General features: G+C 40.8%; 1 protein-coding gene across 5 annotated transcripts in view; it reads right to left on the reverse strand.

Moving 5' to 3' along the window:
- Positions 1-22,946, reverse strand: part of CIT (citron rho-interacting serine/threonine kinase) — a 171,879-nt gene that overhangs the window by 109,748 nt on the left and 39,185 nt on the right. For 4 of the 5 annotated variants that reach the window (XM_061141899.1, XM_061141897.1, XM_061141896.1 and 1 more), the window contains exons 7-9: positions 22,519-22,612; positions 13,240-13,443; positions 11,602-11,755 (exon numbers count right to left, since the gene is read on the reverse strand). In XM_061141899.1, the coding sequence (XP_060997882.1) occupies positions 11,602-11,755; positions 13,240-13,443; positions 22,519-22,612 (452 nt within the window). Of the gene's footprint in view, positions 1-11,601; positions 11,756-13,239; positions 13,444-22,518; positions 22,613-22,946 lie in introns of those variants that run through there. The other variant, XM_061141901.1, reaches the window with a different exon arrangement.

Below are 22,946 nucleotides of genomic sequence, written 5' to 3' on the forward strand. Positions count from 1 at the left end.
TAAAAGCAAACCCCAGACATCATATGATTTTGAGACAGGCTGAAACCTGGGACCCTTTGCTGCAGTGCTTGCACCCAGACAAAAGTCTCAAGTAATAAAATACAAAGAAATTGTAAAGGACTACAAATAACTGCATGCATGCACAGTTGGAGCAAATTATGGACAAAAAGATACAAAAAGACCCCAAACCCAGCAGCCACTTCTGAAGAGCCAGGAACAAAAGCAGGGTACTGCACATGCAACTTGCACACACCACCACAGAAGAAGTGGGCAAACCACCTAAGCCACTCCTCCAGCCTGAACCCTGGTCACACCCCTTCCCTCACGCTATACAAAGAACCAGCTCACTTCCCATCACCCTCAGGGAGAAAGCAAGGGAACCTGCTACTTGTTATCACTCCCTGCTGCAGGAGCCCCACTAAAGCCTTGCCTGAATTTCTTATCTGGCCTCTTCATCAATTTCTGTTGATTGAGGAGGTGAAAAACACTGGTTGGTAATAATTTCACCTATAATTACAGTAGCAAATATCCCTAACTCAGGGTTTCTCAACTGTGGCACTACTGACATTGAGATTGGCAAATACTTTGTTGCAGGGGACTGACACATGATCATAGGGTGTTTAGCAGTGTCTCTGACCTCTACTCACTAGATGCCAATAACACCACCAGTTGTGACAACTGAAAATGCCTCCAGACATTGCTAAATGTTCCCTAGGGGGAGAAGCATGACTCTCTAACAGATGAGGACTTAAAAAAAAAAACCATGACCATAATACCTTCATCACACCCAACAAAATTTACATTAACTCCTTAACATTATCTAATACCATGTTTGTGCTCAATTTTTTCCAGCTGTCCCCAAAGTATCTCTTTACATTTGATTTCTTTCAATCAGGGTCCAACCAAGGTTCACACACTGATTTGGTGGGTATGCCTCAATCTATAAACACTGACCTTTTTTTTTTTTCTTTAATGGTATTTATTGGTTTAAGAAACTGAATCACAAGATCCCTGTAGAAATCTCACCATCTGGACTCGGTCGGTTGTACCCTTGTGACATCATTTGACATGTTTCTCTGTGCCCATGTTTCCTAGAGTGTTGAAAAAGTATTACTGCTCAGTTATATCTGACTCTTTGCAACCCCATGGACTGTATCCTGCCAGGCTCCTCTGTCCATGGAATTCTCCAGGCAAGAATACCAGCATGGGTTGCCATTCCCTTCTCCAGGGAATCGTTCCAACCCAGGATCTAAGCCGAGTTTCCAGCATTGCAGGCAGATTCTTTACCATCTAAGCCACCAGGGAAGCCACTTCCATTTCCTAGAAACTGGAAGTTAAATCCAGGGCCACATGCATATTCATACTCAATTTCGCTTGGAGAGAATATTTCCCAGGATGTGTTGTCTACTTACTAGCCCATGACATTAAAGGGCACACAATGTCTGCTTATCTTTCTTTGTGTGATGTTAAGAATGATCCATGTGATCCAGTGAGATCAGCCTGGTCCCTCCCCATGACCTTCTCTCTCATCTTTCACTTCATGTCTCAGCAGCCATGGATGATCTTTACCTAGAATCATTAATTCATTAAGAGTTGAAAAATGGTGTTTTTCTAAGTTCATCATTCCTTCTACATTTACTAGCACATCAACAATTTGGTAATTCTGGAATACAGTTCAAACAGGAAGGCAGGATAAATGCTTGGTTCATTCTCTATGTGTGTGTTCAGTTGCTCGGTGGTGTCCAACTCCTTGTGACCTCATGGACTGTACCCTGCCAGGCTCCTCTGTCCACAGGATTTTCCAGGCAAGAATACTGGAGTGGGTTGCCATTTCCTACTCCAAGGAATCTTCCCAACCCAGGGATCAAACCTGAGTCTCTTGCGTCTCCTGCACTGGCAGGCAGATTCCTTCCACTGCGCCACCTGGGAAGCCCATCTTTCCCTACACTTAGCAACATTCAGAGTTGGGGTGAGAGGAGGGGTGTGCCTTAGCAACTGCCAGACGTGACCAATGAGATTTCTTTTTTCAGTTGCCAGTATGAACTCATGAGTGGATGTGTTTCAAGCCACTGTAGTCTTTTTGATACTTATTATTATCCCATTTTAAGCCAGGAGAAGCCCATCTACCAGATATTCTTGCCAAAAAAGTCCACTACTTTCCAGTTTATGGGGGATGGAAAAACACCACCCACCATCAGCCCTATGGAAGAAGCAAAGAAACAAATGTGTTCCTTTATTTTGGTTTCTGTGTGGCTATCAGTTCTTTGTGTGTATCCTTTGTTAGTCAGAATTTTGAAGGACATCCCCAGGAACCAAAGAGTCAGTCATACTTCTTTTCTGAAGTGAAGACACTGAAAATTATTTCCAAACCCTCAGACATCATGAGCCACCTGGACCTCCTACTCTGTGTCCTTCAGTTCTGATCTCTTTTGACTCCTGCCAACCCCCCTCTTTAGTGCTATCTGAACTTTGCCCTTGGAAAATGAGCGTAAATGCAATTGCTGCACTTCATAGAACTGACTGCAAAGTTGACTGATGAGTAGAGTCCCAGATGTTTAATATAATTTTGAATCTTTGGCCAAAATCATTTCCATGTTTCCTGGAAAATCTTCCAAGCAAGTAAGAAATTAATAAGAGTTCAGTACTCCAATTTACGGGCTCTCTAACAAATCTATTTCCCTTTTCTCATCTTCTCCCAGGAAAGGCATGAATTTGCCTCATTTAGAAATGACTTTCTGAAGTGAGATTCAGCACTGCAGCACTGGCTTACACTAAGAGGCACCATAAGAAGCGATCCTAGGGAAATCCCCAGCGCCACCACATCACAAGGGGTCTCATTTTGGGGAACCCCATATTGAAACTCCTCAGGACTCAGTACCAGAAAACTGAGTCTTCTCTGAACATATTCTGGATTTTTTTTCTCACAGGACTGAGCCTCTTAAAACTGTCCATATTCTCCATTTTAATTTGGCCACTAGGAGGCTAAGGATCCCAAATCCACCCCTGGCTGGCAATTTAACCAGAGCTTATTGGTTTTTACTATTAACCCTGCCTCTATTTCCCTACTTTGATACTCACTTCATCCAGATTTCTCATTTATTTTTATCATTTTAGTATTGCAATCATCTCTAAAGTAAGCCATCTCAATTTATCTTGAAATAAAGTAGAATATTACATACACATTTTTAACATCTCTAGAGGTAGCTTCTAAATTCAAACTAGAGGGGGAAGACCCTATGACCTTAATCCATATAAGTTTAGCTTTTTCTTTTTTGGCCACAAAGAATGGTTTGCAGGATCTTAGTGTCTTGACCAGGGATTAAACACAGGACCCAGCAGTGAAAGTAGAGTCCTAACCACTGGACGATCAGCAAATTCCCTGCACTTAGCTCTTTTTACCCTATTTTTCTCCTACGAATAATTTATTCTTAAAAAAAAAAAAATCCCCAAGACATATAAATACTCACCTGTAAGAGCCACTGACCACATGTCTCAATTACTCCTTTTTGAAGTTTTAGCAGGTGTTGCCCACGTACTCTTGTCTAGAAGGCTGAGCTCCTGCCATCACTATACCATCTCCCTGCCATTCTCCTCTCTTCTCCCTCATGCTGATCAGCTAAACACCCCCCAGCTCCCCTTCCTCATTTCCTCCAGCCCCCAAGTGACTGCATGGGTATCTAACAGGGAGACACACTTAAAGGCCAACCAAGGCTAATGGAGAAACACACAGCTACTGTCCTCCACAAATTAGCTGAAAAAAACAAAATCTGGCCAGATACCTGCTTAAAATGATAGAAAACTCCAAACAAGCAAACCTTTAAAACACACACACAAACACACACACAAACGGACAAGTTACTGAGATAATGTTATTCTAAAAGCAGAAAACCAAAATAAATAAATGAAATATTCATGTCAAAATCATAAGGGGTATTCTTTTGAGAAGAGAGAACTGCTCATCAGAAATCAATGTCAGGACAGCTTGAATTCAAAGCATCAACACGGTGGGATTGTACAAAGCCTTCTTCTTCATTTTTTTCAACGATGCAGGAAAACAGCCTGACAATAAAAATTCCTGAATTCTTAGGAGGCGGTACAACAATGCCGTTAAGAGTGCAGACTATATTGGTGTTTGTATTAGCATACAGAATATTCTGGAAAGTTATACAAGAAACTGATAATAATGGTTCACTTTACAGAGAGGCACTGGGCATGGGGAGGGTAGGTGACTTTTTTTTTTAATTGTTTAACCTTCTGCATTGCTTGAATTTTTTTTTTATCATGGACTTTGTCAAATAAATTTTTAAAAAGTAAAGTGAATCTGGAGTCAGGGAAACCCAAGTTAGGCTCTTTTCACTGCCAACTACTAGTTCCATGACCTTTACCAAGAGGCTTCGTCTCTTCAGGCCTCAGTATTCTCATCTGTACTGTGGGACCAAACATAGTACCGGCCTCACAGAGATTTTAGGAGGACAATATGCACAGTGTGCCTTGCAGGGCCCCCAGGTACATAGTAGGTGCTCAATATAGGGTCATAATACACACATAAAAAGTATTGAAAAAGGAAAAGTCCATCCTTAATAAATATAGTTATGCCCATTATCTTGTAAAAAACCTATAATGGAATACAATCTGCAAAAATACTGAATCACTATGTTGTACACCTGAAACCAACACAATATAATGCAAACCAACTACACTTCAATTAAGGAAAAAAAGTAAATACAAGACAACAGTAATGCAGAGAGTGGTGGGGGGATGTAGAAGGCATACAAATGCCTTTATTACAACTATCTATTTGCCATCAGCAGGAAGAGATTACGTTAAACCACCATCTTGAAAAATATGAAAGATATAAAGTCCATCTGAAAGAAAAGCTTTAAATTCCTCAAAAGCAGAGGCTAAAATCCTGCGTTTCCAAGCAGTTCCATCCGCCTGGGAAAGTTCTTAGCCAAAAAGCAGCCTCCCCTTACCCTCAGCCCAGAGGACAAAGCAAGGAGGACTCTGCCAAGATGAGCAAGAAACTAAGGCTGACAGATCTCATTTTCTCCTCTCGCAGAGCTTTACAGATGCTACACACAGGAATCTTATTTCTCAGGATCTTATTGAAGTGCAGTTTCTGACTCAGCAGGTCTGGGGTGGAGGGGAGTCTGAGCCTCTGCAACTCTAACAAGCTCCCAGATGATGTTGGCGATGATGATGATGCTACTGGTCCATGGACCACACTCGACACAGCAGGGTCCCCCTGACCCCAGGCTACGGTTCCACTGCCGGTTAGCAATGGCAGTCTTGAATGACTCTATTTACTGTGATGTTCTCTCCCCTGGTAACAATCTGACCAATTCTTCTAAAACAATGGTTCTCTACTGGGACGCTTGTACTGCTCCCCCACCCCCCAACAAGGGACACTGGCAAATGTCTGGAGACATGTTGGGTTATCAAAAGACACAGAGTCCTACTGGAATCTGCGGGTAAACGCCAGGGGTGCTGCTAAACATTCTGCAATTCACGTAACAGTCCCCAAACAAATAATTATCTGCTCCTAAACATGAACAGTGCTGAGGTTGAGAAACCACATAACCTCAAATAAACAGAAAACATGAATCAAGTGCTCTCAATTCACCTGGAGACTACAAATCATAATTTTAGAAGTGGGTCATCGATCCAACACGGTCCTTTCCCAGGCTAGATCTGAGGCAAGGGGTGGGGCAGTGGTGGTAATAAATTCACAGAAACAACAGGATGCTCTATGTGGGCAAGGGGTCACCGGGTCACAGTCTACATTTTGTTTAAGACCAAGTACATGTGGTTCAGTAAGTCAGTGGGTGACCTACTAAGCATTAAAAGCATTCTACCCTTTTTTTTTTTTGGCCACGCCATGCAGCTTGTAGGGTCTTAGTTCCCCGACTAGGGACTGAACCCAGGTCCTCAGCAGTGAAAGCACAGAGTCCTAACCACTGGACTGCCAGGAAATTCCCAAACTCTACCATTTTGAGGAATGGCAATTTAAACAAGACTACAGCTCTATTTAAGCAAGGGACCTATAATGTAGACTGTAAGCTCACTGAAGGCTGGGCTGTATTGAGATTTATTCATCCACAGAGCTACAGCACCTAACATACAGCACACAGCACTCAAATATCAGGATGAATCCTGTAGATTCAAAACGACTAGAAATTCCAAATGTGCTTGAACAGACACAGAGACTACAGAGTGGTACTATTTGTCATCACCATAAACATCATTAATAACAACTATCTATCATAAAGCATGCATGGTATTGCAGAAAGTAGAAAGGGCTCTAGAATCACCTAGACCTCAACCCAAATCCAGACCCTCTCTCTCACTTGCTATATGATCTGGGACAAGTTACCACTGTGTCCATACCTGTAGAATGGGTACAATAATCCTTTTCTTTGAATTGTTTTAAAGTAACATAGTGTAATATATACTTAAATACTTGGTAGTTGGCACAGAACACTTGCTACTTAACCAGTATTTCCTATCAGACTGCAGGACTGGGGTAAAATACCCAGTGAAGTCTCGTGGTGCTGATTTCTATACACAAAAACATGTAAGAATTTCACCCAAGGATAGGAAGTCTTAGAATACTTTTCCTTTAAACCAAAGGCCTTCATCCCTTAGGCTTATGGAGTAATCAAAGGATTGTACACCTGCAATTCTGTGATGGCCATTAGGTGCCAGGTAGTGAATAATGATCAACAACGGAGACCTCTTTGTTAGGGGACTATCTCAGGGCTGATCAGCACTGGACCACCACTGAGTCACTACTGGATAGAAATGAAATGTACTTTCTGTGACAAACGCTAAGAACCTGGAAACTCAAAAGTAATTCTACAAGAACTGTGCCTTTCTGAGAAGAGTAAAATGAAGATGACTCAAAAAAAGAAGCCTGTGTCATAAGCAACAGATAAAAACAAGTTCTCTAGAGCATTAGCTTTAGAGGTTCTAGGAAACGATCCAGAGTCAACACTCTCATTATGCATCTCTCACTGTTGAGACGTGGTGGGTTTGGACGAAAGGTGTAAGTGTGCTGGTTCTGTTTACATCACTATGTCTCTGGGGGAAGATATTAAAAACATGTAAGGAGAAGGGCACGCAGGACAGTGCAACTCTGCCATTGACAGAGCAGGTGCCTGATGTCAGGAAAGGCAAGCATAACCCCAAAGGCAGGAAAGAGGCGGACTGATTGGCTTCCGCATTCCGGAAGCCCAGAAAATCAGGCAGAGGGCACAATCAGACTCCTGCCCAATACCTGAAACATCACTGGAATTGCACAGCCCAGGGCAGCTAGCATCCTTAAGAAGCCCAATCCTGAAACTTGGAAAGTAGCCTTGAAATAAGAAGCAGCAGCTAGAAACTCAACTTTATATCTGATCATGTGCGGCGCAGAATGAAACATCAAGGTAGGAGGTGCACAGTGACCCATGAGTGTGGCAGAGCGCTCTTGACTTGCCAGGAGAACAAATATCCCTGAACTAGGTCAGATTCTTGGTTCGCACATTGTTGCCCACAACAAGTCCAAGAGGTAGGACCTAAATGCTCCAAATGACGAAATGCTCCATCTAACCTCAGGGGTCAGAGATAGGGCATGTCCTAGTTTCTCCCAGTAACCACTCCCAATTCTGTCACTCATCCATTTTCCCAGACCCTTCTGAAACTGCATTTACATATCCTGCCTGGACCACCTCTTGAGATAATGAGTTTTAGAAGATTATTACCTGCTGTGTTAAGCATTACTTCCTTTCCTTGGTTATAACAAGAAAAAGAAGAATTGAGGGTGAACTAGCAGAAAGGCTAATGTTTCTTTCATCAAAGGACAATCTCCTGTGTAGAAAGTGGAACTATTCAACAGTCTGGAATCACGAAGCATTTGAGCAGCAATCAGGAACTCAGGAAACCTAACTTCAAGTGCTTTGGTTGACGAGAGTCACTCAATGTGTGTTTATGAAAAATGGGACTGGACAAAGACATAATTTGTGTTAGAACCACCTAGTTAGAAAATAGCTCAAATGTCATGGAGTCCAGCAATGTTTTCAGTCACAAACCCTCAGTTGATTACAAATACACAGGGATCGAAGGTGGGTGAAAAATAGGAAAATCTGCTAGGAGACACTGCAATTAATACCACAGCTCTCTGCATAGTCAGGGATGCCTGAGAACCACCAGGAAAAGGCCCTATCAATCCTCAGAGGGCATGGAGATCCCACTCACTGGCTGAGCTACATTAAGTGCCTCAGCCAGGATAAAGTGCCATCAGCCACAAGCACTCTAATCGCAATATAGTGCCCTGGACGGATTCCTGGAACAGAAAAAGGGGCATGAGTGAGGAAGCCGGTGAAACTGGAGTAAGTCTAAAGTTTAATTAATTGTATAATCTTATTTTGACAAATGTGACTTTGTTATGTAGGATGCTATCATTAGGGGAAACTGGAAGAAGGGTATGTGGGAACTGTACTATCTTTGCAAATTTTCTATAAATGTGACATTATTCCAAAGTAAAAGGGCTGTTAAAATTACTAGAAGTTCCTTTAAGACAAATGTGTTTTATGACTCTTCAGAACCACTATGCTGGGAGTTAGAAAATAAAAACCATCAAGAGTTTCTGTCAGAATTTTAGAATCGAGATTCAGGGTAAAGGACATCAAAATACATCTCTCTGAAGAAGACATATACCAATAACCAACAGGTGTCTGAAAAGGTGCTCAGTATCACTAATCATCGGGGAAAGGCAAATCAGAACCACAATGAGCTATCATTTCATGCCTGTTAGATTGGCTATCATCAAAAAGATAAGAGGTAATCAGCAATGGTGGGCATGTGGAGGAAAGGGACTCCTTGTACACGGTTGGTAGGAAGATAAACTGGTGCAGCCACTATGAAAACAGTATAAAGGATGCTCAAAAAAAATTAAAAATAGAAATTCCTTGTGATCCAGGAATCCCTCTTCTGGGTATACAGAAGAAAATAAAATCAGTACCTCAAAGAGCTATCTGTGCTCCCACATTCATGGCAGCATTATCCACAGGAGCCAAAATAATGGGAATAACCTAAGTGTCCATCAATGGACGAATGGATATTTAAATAGGTGTGAAGCAATATTGCTCAGCCTTTAAAAATAAAAAGAAGAAAATCCTGCCATTTTCAACAACATGGATGAAACTGGAAGTCATGATGCAAAGGGAATTATGACAGGCACAAAAAGAAAAAAACTACATGATCTTACTCATATGTGGAAACTAAAAAAGTTGAATACACAGAAGCATGGAGTAGAAAAACGGTCACCAGAAGTGGGGAGTTGGGGGAAATGAGAACATGTACAAAGTTGGAGTAATGTAAGATGAACAAGTCCCAGAGACCTAATGTATTAATATAGTGTGATGCCCATACTTAAGAATACTGTATTGAATACTGAAACTTTGTTAAGAGAGTAGATTTTAGATGTTCTCATGAAAGGAAGGAAGGGACAGAGAGACAGAAGGAAGAAAGGAAAGAAGAGGAAGAGGGAGGCAGGAAAGGAGGAAGGAAACTCTGAGGAGACGAATGTGTTAACTAGCTTGACTGTAGTAACCATTCCACTGCGTCTATGTAAATCAAATTTTTACACTGTATGTCTCACATATATACAATTTTTATTTTTAAAAATATATTTAAGAAAAGAATCAGGATTCAGCTGGGTGAGAATTCTCTCATATGAACTCAGTATGGGAAAGTGAGAAACATGTTAAAGATGAGGAAAAACTAAGCAGATATTTATCAGGATATGGAAACATTACGCAGAGTCACAGAAGACACAGTGAGTCTCCTCACGTGAAGAGGAGGCAACAAGTGCAAAGACGGTCAAGTGTACAGTGACCCATCCCAGAATCATCTCATCCCAACGACAACCATTACTTCCCACAAGACAGACCTTGTGATGCACAGTAGGGGCCACGCTCTCTCCCAACACATATCCTCTCTGGGCACTGTGTAATTTACAGAATGTTACTTAGCCTCAGAAGCTCAACAAGCCTAAAACCTATAAACAGCTGGAGAAGAAAAGACTAGAACAAAATATGGGAATTCTAACACAACACCAAAACATCAGCAAGGTTTACCAGAATACAAAATAAAGTTACCTGGGTAATTAATCACCATTTGCTGACTTACTTGGGTGGAGACAACTGGCAAAGACAAGAATAAGAAAATGAGCTGCTTATTTAAGAAGTGAAGTTGCTCAGTCGTGTCTGACTCTTTGCAACCCCATGGACTGTAGCCTACCAGGTTCCTCCATCTATGGGATTTTCCAGGCAAGAATACTGGAGTGGGTTGCCATTTCCTTCTCCAGGAGATCTTCCCAACCCAGGGATTGAACCCGGGTCTCCCGCATTGTAGGCAGACGCTTTACCATCTGAGCTACCAGGGAAGCTCTCTATTTAAGAAGACTGGAGATAAAAAAGGTAAGGCAAGAAAAGATTAAGTATTTGGGTGGCAATAAGAACCAACTGTATCAAATCTTTCCAAAAGCAAAAAAGAAAGACTGCACTGAAAATGTACTTCTGATTAAAAGCCCTGAATCATGGAGATTTGGGGGTTGATCCCTAAAAGACTTGAAAAATATAGTAATGTGGCTACCAGAAGAGAAAAAAAAGTTGCCACAAGAGATCTACAGAAAATTCGCAGAGGGTTAGAGAAACCATCGAAATGGCTTTCAACTGGACAATAATGGCTCTTAACCCAACTCCTATATGTCAGCTAAAGGTTCAAGAGGTTACAGTTACAACACAGCTCCAACTAGAAGCCTGGTTTTGACACCTAGAAATGGATTCCATTTCCCTGCCTCCCCTCATCACCAAAAATCAGACACACACTCAACCGGGCCAATGGCTTTCCTACAGGCTCTGATCTGTGCTAATCACTGAGTCAGGTTATAGATCTCATTCAATCAACACATCCAAGCATAAAAAGGTTGAAAAAAAATGACCAATTTGTAAAACATCAAGCATTTTGGACTTGTAGATAATAAATCAGGTCTTTGTTCTTAATGAATTCAGTTTGCAGTAATTGATAACAAAGTGATGTATGAATGAATCCATTCTGCATATGCATTATACGTGCTTGTGAGCAAAGACAAATATTTTAGAGGGAAACAAGCAAACACAGCAAGGCATTTATGGCTTTAGGGCAGGACTGGCCATTAGCAGAGCAATGCTGGCACTCTGCCTAATCTCTGAGTCTTTTTCCTAATCTTATGAACAAAACAGCTAGGTCCACTCTTCCTCTGGGAAGAAATTCTGCCAAACCAAGTGACAACCTTCAGATTCCATCAATCTGTACCTCTAATGTACTGAGGGATAATACTCCAAAGGCCACATAAACAGATCCAGTTTATGTGATAAATGATCCAGTTCTCTGCAAACAATGTTAAAGTAGAAATATTACTCAAGACAGCTACATCATTACCCTTTTCCATTCCTATAGATAATTAAAACCCTTACTTTTATAATTTATACCAACTTCTGGGAGGCAGAATAATTTCAGATCACTCTTAAGTGTTTCTTAATCCCAACACCAGAACTGAAGGAATACAACTCTACTTACAGTTACGAATGTTACTCCAGTCGATTTTGGAGAAGAAAGGATGACAGCAAAGGCCTTCAAACTTCAGTCTCTCTTTCTGGCCACACAACAAACTCTGGATTAGATCAAGCAATTCACTGCTAACTTTGGGGTCATCTGGAAACTTCAAGAACCGCTATTTCAAAAAAAAATTAAAAATAATAAAATATCCCCTTAGCAAACCAGCTTCTCGTGTCTCAAAGTTAAAAAAGTAGTTCTCAAATAAATAAAACAAAAAAGTAGTTCTCATATATTTTTTTTTCTCATATAGTTTTTTTTTTTCAGAAGGAAGTTTTATGTCCTCTTAACTTTGGACCAAAGGCATGTTCCCACAGTAAATGTTCTCTTCACATCAATAGGCCTAGGTCCCTTGCAAGGGTTCAATACCCTTCATGATTTGATCTCTGTACCCTCTTCCGTGTCACCTAGCTACACTCCCCGCCTCGCTCTTTGCCATCCAACAATGATGTGCTATTTAAAGCTGCCCAAACAAATCACTCTGCTTTCTCTGCCCAGAGGCCTACCCCAATCTGAGCCCCTCCTTCCCTGCCTACCTCCCCCTCCCTCTCCCACTCCATCACTCCCTCCTGCGTGCTCCCCCTGTACTCTGCTTGTGCACATACACACTGTATTTTGATTTCGATGTGATAATGGAGAAAGAAGGCCAAGAGGGCCTTTCTCCTTGCCCATCACTGCAAACTTGGTACCTAACAGTGCCGGGTATGAGTTACTCGTTACTGAATGAATGGATGGAAATGAAGGAAACAGGTGAGACTCAAGCATCATCTCAGGGGAAATTTTAACTCAGGAGGAGACAAAAGAATAGCAAAAAATGTATGTATGAATTAAGCATACAAAAAGTATATTTTATATAGAAAAATATGTACGAAGCATCCCAGGAAGAAATTGGATACACAAAAATCTGTGAAATAAATTCTTTTTCCTTTTTGTTGAAACTAAAACATGGATATTTATCATATCCTTAAGAAACAGGCTAATATAATGACAAATACAGTTTCTAGACGATAGCTTTAATTCTACTTTATGCGTCTCTTAGTATTTCTATCCATGTCTCTGAATTTTAACCATATTTGACAGCTAGTGGCACTAAGAAACTGTAGCATATCAAGAGCAGATATTTCAAAGCTAGACTGCCTGTGCTATTTTGGGCAAGTTATTTACCCACGCTGTGCTTTGGTTTCCTCATCTGTAAAATGAAAATAACAACAACAATATCATCTCACACGACTGCCTGAGGATTAGCCAAATTAATGAACTATATTCCACAAATCCTATGACCCCCATTTTACTCACATTTAACATCACTGTAATCAAAGCATTTTATAATCAATAAAATATACTACATTAATTGGCAGCAGTTTTTCCTTTTTAATGATACCTAAAAAGATGACATAGACTTAACAATTACTGGCACCTGAGAGTCAATATAATACAATTAATAAAGCATTTAGAATTCCTTTTGGCACAGAGTAAGTGCTATATAAAGTATTTGCTGTTGTTATTATCCGGAACTTCTGGTTTACATTATAAATGTTCATTCGCACCATTTTAAAATGACCTTTCTCAATATTACCTCAGAATCCAATAAGGGCTCTTTACCTGGAAATTCATGATGTTATTGAAGGTTTTGGCTGAGGTTCCTTCAGTGAATGGGCATCTTCCATAAACCATCTCATAAGCAATAACTCCCACTGACCACCAGTCACAGTCTAGGCTATAGGCACCTTTTCCATCCCCATTCATCACAGTCAACACTTCAGGGGCCATGTAATCTGGAGTCCCAACCGGGAGTTTGGCCTTTACCTGGAAACCCGCAAATAAAATGAACACAGCAAATTTTCAATTATCCTCAAATAGATTGCCAGCAGCCACAATTCAGACATAAGCTGATTTGCCTCTGATTACTATTCTCCCAGGCACTTGAACCTTCTGTCAAGTGGCACAGCATCAGGAAATGCAAATGAGTCACTCACTTAGAAAAAAAAAAAAAAAAAGCACATAATGTAATCCAAAGGCAAAGGGGCCAGGATTGCTGATGATATACACTGTTTGGTTACACAAATGAGAGTTGGGTACATACCTGGAAAGGAAGATATCTTTCCTGATACTTCTTACTGATACAACAGAACTTCTCTTACTGAGGGAAACTGTAAAATGATAACGTCTAAAGATGAATCTAAAAGATCAATCTACCCTTTATTGGAAAACTGGCAGCTTGCTGGCAACACAATATTGTAAACATGTGTTGTATCTCAAGTTTAAATATTTGAAATCAATATTCCTATTCAGCCCACCCACAAGGCAAGACATGATAAATAACTTCCACCAGAGGTCAAATGTTATTAATGAGTTCATTTTCTTCACTCCCAACTCCTGCTCCTCTGATTCTCTCCCTACTGTTCAGAAACACAGAGCCCTCCAATCCTTGGTGCTCAAGCACATGACCTTGACAAAGAAATATCAGGGCAATGTAGCTTTGTCTCTTTATAAAGCTAAACACAATCCATTTAAGGAACTGTCCTTATTTCTTAGAATTTGTCCTTCTGACTGGTTTAGTGTTTAAACATCCTTTGTTTCCAGAAATGATGCTGATGAAAAGGTATGTTTTCTACCCCTCACTCCCACTCCTTCCTAGGCACCCTAGTAAGCTGGCAACCTTTGGGTCTTCAAAACTGTCTTGAAGCTTTATTGAGCCATGAAATCTGAAGTCGAAAGATCACCTCTCTAACCTTCTTTCCTGTCGAAACAAAGAGGGCCTGATACTGATCACACACTGGGTTGACCAGCTGCCCAATAACCCTATATCTAAAAAGGATTCTCTCATATCAGTAGTTACAAGGTGCAAAAGAACTCTCCCCCATTAAAGGGTATTAAGTGCCCCTATTTGAGCTAAGAGATTCTATAGGTGTGACCACACATCTTTAAGGCTGGGCTTTATATAAAGAAAATCAATTTGCTTTGCTTTGATTTGAATAGAGACTGAGAGGAAATCCATGTTTAGAGAAGATGTTAGGAGTCTCCTTTACCCAGTGAAGAAGGCCAAGCTCTTCCAGCCTAAAACTTTAATCTTGCCCATTCCCAAAGACCCATTGTTAAAGAAAACAAATTCATTCTTCCTACTCCCTCTCTTTTCACCCCTTCCCTCAGGCCCACCACAGGTTTGTTTCAAACCCTAAACCCAGAGAATAGTGTGATGTTGTTGTTCTTGAACCATTCAGCCATTGGGCAACAGCACTTCCATTACAAATACATATTTAGGAAAACTAAAGGGTCACACCACCCAAGAAATTCACAGGCCTGTGCTGACAGACTAAAGTGAGGAGAAAGGAGAAAACATTTGGTCTAAAACAGGACAACTTAACCTTGAGGAACTGAAAGTAGCTTTAGTCAAAAGGCAACTTTGATGTCAGGAAGCCTGAGCCAAGACTTCTGTCTTTTAATGTGTGTGTAACAAACAGAATGATCTCTGTTCGTTTCCAAGGCAAACCATTCAATATCACAGTAATCCAAGACTATCCCCCACCCAGTAACGCTGAAGAAGCTGAACAGTTCTATGAAGACCTACAAGACCTTCTAGAACTAACACCCAAAAGAGATGTCCTTTTCATTACAGGGAACTGGAATGCAAAAGGAGGAGGTCAAGAAACACCTGGAGTAACAGGCAAATTTGGCCTTGGAGTACAGAATGAAGCAGGGCAAAGGCTAACAGAGTTCTGCCAAGAGAACGCACTGGTCATAGCAAACACCCTCTTCCAACAACACAAGAGAAGACTCTACACATGGACATCACCAGATGGTTGACACTGAAATCAGACTGATTTATATATTTTGCAGCAAAAGATGGAGAAGCTCTATACAGTCAGTAAAAACAAGACCGAGAGCTGACTGTGGCTCAGATCATCAACTCCTTATTGCCAAATTCAGACTTAAATTGAAGAAAGTGGAGAAAACCACTAGACCATTCAGGTATGAGCTAAATCAAATCCCTTATGACTATACAGTGGAAGTAAGAAATAGATTTAAGGGACTAGATCTGATAAACAGAGTGCCTGATGAACTATGGACGGAGGTTCGTGACATTGTACAGGAGACAAGAATCAAGACCATCCCCAAGAAAAAGAAAGGCAAAAAAGCAAAATGGCTGTCTGAGGAGGCCTTACAAATAGCTGTGAAAAGAAGAGAAGTGAAAAGCAAAGGAGAAGGAAAGATATACCCATGTGAATGCAGAGTTCCAAAGAATAGCAAGGAGAGATAAGAAAGCCTTCCTCAGCAATCAATCCAAAGAAATAGAGGAAAACAATAGAATGGGAAAGACTAGAGATCTCTTCAAGAAAATTAGAGATTCCAAGGGAACATTTCATGCAAAGATGGACTCAATAAAGGACAGAAATGGTAGGGACCTAACAGAAGTAGAAAATATTAAGAAGAGGTGGCAAGAATACACAGAAGAACTGTACAAAAAAAGATCTTCATGACCCAGATAATCACGATGGTGTGATCACTCACCTAGAGCCAGACATCCTGGAATGTAAAGTCAAGTGGCCTTAGGAAGGAAACATCACTATGAACAAAGCTAGTGGAGGTGATGGAATTCCAGTTGAGCTATTTCAAATCCTAAAAGATGATGCTGTGAAAGTGCTGCACTCAATATGCCAGCAAATTTGGAAAACTCAGCAGTGGCCACAGGACTGGAAAAGGTAGTTTTCATTCCAATCCCAAAGAAAGGCAATGCCAAAGAATGTTCAAACTACCACACAATTGCACTCATCTCACACGCTAGTAAAGTGATGCTCAAAATTCTCCAAGCCAGGCTTCAGCAATACGTGAACCATGAACTTTCAGATGTTCAAGCTGTATTTAGAAAAGGTAGAGGCACCAAAGATCAAATTGCCACCATCCGTTGGATCATCAAAAAAGCAAGAGAGTTCCAGGAAAACATCTACTTCTTCTTTACTGACTATGCCAAAGCCTTTGACTGTGTGGATCACAACAAACTGTGGAAAATTCTTCAAGAGATGGGAATACCAGACCACCTGACCTGCCTCTTGAGAAACCTGTATGCAGGTCAGGAAACAACAGTTAGAACTGGACATGAAACAACAGACTGGTTCCAAATAGGAAAAGGAGTACATCAAGGCTGTATATTTTCACCCTGCTTATTTAACTTATATGCAGAGTACATCATGAGAAACGCTGGGCTGGAGGAAACACAAGCTGGAATCAAGATTGCCGGGAGAAATATCAATAACCTCAGATATGCAGATGACACCACCCTTATGGCAGAAAGTGAAGAACTAAAGAGCCTCTTGATGAAAGTGAAAGAGGAGAGTGAAAAAGCTGGCTTAAAGCTCAACATTCACAAAACTAAGATCATGGCATCTGGTCCCATCACTTCATGGTAGATAGATGGGGAAACAGTGACTGACTTTATTTTCTGGGCTCCAAAATCACTGCAGATGGTGATTGCAGCCATGAAATTACAAGACGCTTACTCCTTGGAAGGAAAGTTATGACCAACCTAGACAGCATATTAAAAAGCAGAGACATTACTTTGTCAACAAAGGTCTGGGCTATGGTTTTTCCAGTGGTCATGTATGGATGTGAAAGTTGGGACTGTAAAGAAAGCAGAGTGCCGAAGAATTGATGCTTTTGATCTGTGGTGTTGGAAAAGACTCTTGAGAGTCCCTTGGACTGCAAGGAGATCCAACCAGTCCATCCTAAAGGAGATCAGTCCTGGGTGTTCATTGGAAGGACTGATGCTGAAGCTGAAACTCCAACACTTTGGCATCTGATGTGAAGAACTGATTCATTTGAAAAGACCCTGATGCTGGGGAAGACTGAAGGTGGGAGGAAAAGAGGATGGACAGAGGATGAGATGGTTGGATGACATCACCAACTCGATGGACATGAGTTTTAGTAAACTCCGGGAGTTGGTGACGGACAGGGAGGCCTGGCACGCTGTAGTCCATGGGGTCACAAAGAGTCAGATACGACTGAGTGACTGAACTGGAACTGGAAATAACCAATTTTTTTTAAAGTACTATAAAAAAACACATTAAAAAACAAGAGATGGAAACTGTAACATCCTGGTTTGACTAGGTATTGGTATTTAATTCCACTATATCATTGATTACATGCTTACCCTTTATGCCTGATTATTCTGCAGAACCATTAAAACACAATCTTCAAATATTCATCATTTCTACATATCAGGGTTTATTTTATCATCACATTGGATTGTTTGGGAATATTCAGTTCTCCTTGCTGACAGCTCCCAGGGCTCAGTCACTTGTTCACAACCAGAGTTGAAAGAAAGTTGACTGTGTCATGTTTATCAGCATGACCCATCAAGAGGTATAAACTGTGAATGCCTCATTTTCAAACAAATCGTTAGAGTTATCAGAGAGCCAGATCACTCTGCAATTGATTTCTGCTCCGTAATAGGTAAGTGATTGTATACATTTTATGTCCAATAATTTTGCAAATTTCCAAAAGTTTAAGAAAAATAATCCCTAGCTTGTTTTCTGTACATCTCCTACTACAGTAATTACCATTAACAAAGACTTTTAATGACAATTACTTGCATTTCCCTGATAGCTCAGTTGGTAAAGAATCCACTTGCAATGCAGGAGACCCTGGGTCGGAAGATCCCCTGGAGAAGGGAAAGGCTACCCACTCCAGTATCCTGGACTGGAGAATTCCAAGGACTATATAGTCCATGGGGTCAAAAAGAGCTGGACATGACTGAGCAACTTTCACCTTCAAGGACTACTAAGTTTCCATTTGTTACTGACCTCCAAGTACATTAAACCTGTTCAACAGGTAATCTCACAATTCCTGATAGGGATTTTGCAAGATCCTTTCACTCTTCTCTGGTGGCAATCCACACCCAGCCAACCTGGGTGATACTGGACCAATCTGGGACCATGTACTAGGAACCCAGCCTGCCTGCAGTACATCATCTAACAAGACCCCAGTTTTACTGAACTTTGATTTTCTCTGTACTGACAGGGAAGAAAGTATACCAGTTCAGGAGGAGACAATAATCAGATGACTAGGAGACAGAAAAGTCTGTCATATTTTGGAGAGATAGAGGGGGAAGAAAGGGAGGCAAGGGGAAGGAGGGGGAAGAAAAGAAAAGAGAGGATTAACCCAGCAGATTGTTTTTACAAAACTAGCAGATTCTTTAACAAGCAAAAAGCAGACAGAGAGGAAGGTAAGAAAACCCATCTTCTTCCTCCCAATCCCCTTCTCTGAAAATGCTTATACAGAAAACTGAACCTAACTTTCCTCCTCTAGCTGCCCAGGGCATAGGTACACACCTGCAGAAGCAGGGGAGGAAATATTCTCACTATGTTGTTCTTCTCATGGAAAAGTAATAAAATCTTTTCACTACTCCATAAATCTCAAAAAGGGTTATCTCCTATGGGTTTCCAACTGCTAAATGGTAGTGATTATCACTTAACATGCTATAATGCTCTTTATTTATAATCTCCTTACAATTGTTTTCATGAGAACTGAGACAGGTTGGAACTGTTAGTTATCTGCCATTCTCTGAGGTTCTAATAAGGGGAAGTGGGTGACATCTCTGCTCAACACCAAACCTCCAGGCAATATGGTCCACCTGTGTTCACTAACAAAAATACCCTCAAGCAACACTCTGACTAAAAAGCTTAAATAAAGACAATGGAAGGTGAGAAACTCAACAGAGCTAAGATTCACAAGTACCCAAAATACAGAGACAATATGTGGCAGTGGCAAGGAAAATGATAAATGGATTTGGGATAACATACAATAATTCCAATGAGTGTGTGTGTGTGTGTTTGTGTGTATTTAGGAGCAGGGCATGCCATGAGGCATGCGGGATCTTAGTTCCCTGACCAGGGATCAAACTCATAGCCCCGTACGGTGAAGTACACAGTCCTAACCACTGGACTGCCAGGAAATTTCCAAATTATATTTTATATAGTAAATTTTGAATATAAAAAAAAACTTTTAAAACCTATTTTAGATCTATAAAACATCCTATTTAAAGGAAACATGTATTTTACCCACCACCACTGATCAAAAATACCAAAAAAGTTTTAATTCTATATCCATACTTAACTTGATCTAGATTGCAAATTACTGACTGTTTATAACAAAAAGGACTTTTCACTTAAAACAATGCCAAAAATTCCTCCTCAACTGCTTTACACATTTGAGCTCTAAGAGCACAAAGCTCTGGGGAGAAGATTCTCTAAGAGAAGAGGAGCTACAGCATTCTCAAGTGAGTAGAACTGAGGGCCATTATCTCCTTGACCAAAAAAATCAGGGCTGAACCACTGAGCAGCAAATAAACCTGAGTTATTTGCTCCTGGGCTTCCCTGGTGGCTCAGAGGTTAAAGTGTCCGCCCGCAGTGCGGGAGACCTGGGTTCAACCCCTGGGTCGGGAAGATCCCCTGGAGAAGGAAATGGCAACCCACTCCTGTATTCTTGCCTGGGAAAACCATGGACGGAGGAGCCTGGTGGCCTACAGTCCACGGGGTCACAAAGAGTCGGACATGACTGAGCGATTTCACTTTCACTTCACTTATTTGCTCCTAGGCTCACTGCCTGAAGGGAATGTTGCTACCGTCTGAAGAACTGAAAAAGGCAGTTTGCAGCACTGGAAAACAGAAATCTGAAATGAAAAGCAGTCCCATCTCCACCAAGGGCTCTGAAGAGAGTAACTCCAGATGCAGAGACCTTACGCTTTTTCTTGTTTGTACTGTGTCTTCACTGTGATGCGGGGCCTCTATTTTCTCTAGTTGCGGCACACGGGCTTCTCTTGCTGTGGTGCACCGGCTCAATTGCCCTACAGCATGTGGGATCTTATATCCCCCACTAAGGATGGAACCGCCGTGTCCCCTGCACTGGAAGATGGATTCTTGACCACTGGACCACCAGGGAAATCCCAGGACCTTACTCTTTATTCCCATTTATTTTCCAAGCAATGACTCTGGATCATGATCCAGTTCTCCAAACAGGCTTTCTAATCACAAACACATATTGCCAGCTCTATTAAGCCTTCTGATGCTTCTCCATCAATGGCAGAGGTCCTCCACCAAGGGTGATTCTGTCCCCCAGGGAACACTGGGCAATGTCTGGAGTTACTCTAGGTTGTCACAACTGGAGAGGAGGCTACTTGGCATCTAGAGGGTAGAGACCAGAGATGCAGCTAAACATCCCACAACACACAGGACAGTCCCCACCACAGAGAATTCTCTAGACTAAAATGCTAGTGGCTCTGACTACATACCTATGCTTCATTTTATTTCTAGATGCCTGAATTTATTAAGATCACTAATGCAAGGCATGGGTTTTTGAATCCCAGATGGTAAAATTTTGTATAATTTAACTTTTTTTCCTGTACTTTAATCTACTAAATCCAATACCTAAGTTTTCATGCCTGTATCCTAATTGTATATAATTTTTAGTGGCTCAGACAGTAAAGAATCTACCTGCAATGCAGAAGACCCAGGTTCAATCCCTGGGTCAAGAAGATCTGTTAGAGAAGGAAATGGCAACCCACTCTAGTACTCTTGTCTGGAGAATTCTATGGAGAGAGGAGCCTGGTGGGCTACAGTCCACAGGGTCAGAAAGAGTCAGACACAACTGAGCAACTAACACTTTCACTTTAAAACATAAAATTCTTTGATACTCTCATTATTAATGTAATGATCAAGTAGAAGAGATTATAAACACCTAATCTGAGGGGAGGACAACCAATGCTGAGGCTGAAAAACCCTGACCTCACACAACATAAACAGCCTGTTTTCCCAAGAGCCTGAACCTGAAAGAAGTTATGTCAAATAGGCCTCAAGTCTATGGAACAGCGAGGTGAAACTCTGGCATGCAAAGAGTTAACACAACCTTGAGCCTTTTCCAAATATAATAATACCCACCTTTCCCCCAAGGAACATGAGAAGGAAAAAGAAAGGCAATTTTATATGTTGCCCTTTATAAGGACTAAACTCTCAGAGCTGGGGGTATTTTGAAGAGCAGGCCCTCCCTTAATTTCTGCATTTTAACTAGAATCAGTAATATTCTAGAGGAAGAATAAAAGCCCAAGTTCCTGAGGATTTGTACAGGTCACCAAGTAATTCAGTTGGGAAATAAGTCTTAAAATCTAAGTCGATTTTCTCTTAGACTCACCCTTTTTTGCATAGTTGACTTGAAAATTTACATTTTAGCATGTGCCAACTTGATGAGGTTTTTAAAATCTAATTTTCTTTTACTTTGTCATCTTTTTTCTAAAGTATTCTCATTCTTGACCTCAATAGCTACCCTCTTGCCTTGCTATTAGCACATGGGATACAGCTTAATAATAATTAACATGTGGAATACAGCTTACTTTTTACCAAAAGTCCAGGACTTAGAATTGACATTTTGAGCACTTGGTTCTTAATGCTTAATGCTTGGTTCAAATGCTCTAGTGATTAATTTTCATTGCACTGCATATGAAGTAAAGGATTTGAGATAAATAAGGTTTCATTTCATCAAAATATTTAAGATGAAAAAGAGAATGTAACAGAAGACAATTAATAAGCAAGGAAAATGAAGGGAAAAACAAAGTAAGTATTTTCCCCTTTTTTTTAACCAAACTACAAGAATGTTCCTTAAAATGTTTTGTACAGTATTAACAAGTATTTTACATAAAAGGGTCCCAGGTCAAGTAAGTCTGGAAAATAGCTCTGTGACCCATCCCCACCCACCCTGCAGAGAAATAATTTCACAGCTGGCAGATAAAGGCTTCAGAGTGTCGCTCAACTTTATCCCATATTGTCCAAACTTATGAGGACCTCAGAACACTTTGTAGTATAAGTTCAATTAAGTTATCTTATTCTATTTTGTTACCATCTTATTTGAGTTCATTTTAGCAGCTGATCCAAAATCCACCAGCTTGATGTGTCCAGTTCGGTCAATAAGGATGTTCTCGGGCTTGATGTCTCTGTATGGAAATTAAGGCCATAAATTAGTATTGTCTTCTCCATGCCAATCATCAAGCAACTGCAGACCTAGGATCATGATTCAGCCAAGAATCTTAGTGTCTATGGTTTTGCCATACAGACCTCCCTACTGATGGACATATGTAATAAGCATTTTACAAAATAAATTTAAGCAAAAGAAAGAGAAAGAATAGAGGGAGGGAGGGAGGGGAAGGGAAGCAGAAAAGGAAAGGGAACAAATACATGTTATTAGATGGATTAGTTCTCCTCAATATACACATTTTATATTAGAAAAACTAAGGCCACAAGAAGCTAGGGGGTTTGCTCATGGTCATA

Source organism: Dama dama, chromosome 5, assembly GCF_033118175.1.
Source record: "Dama dama isolate Ldn47 chromosome 5, ASM3311817v1, whole genome shotgun sequence".
Classification (NCBI taxonomy): Eukaryota; Metazoa; Chordata; class Mammalia; order Artiodactyla; family Cervidae; genus Dama; species Dama dama.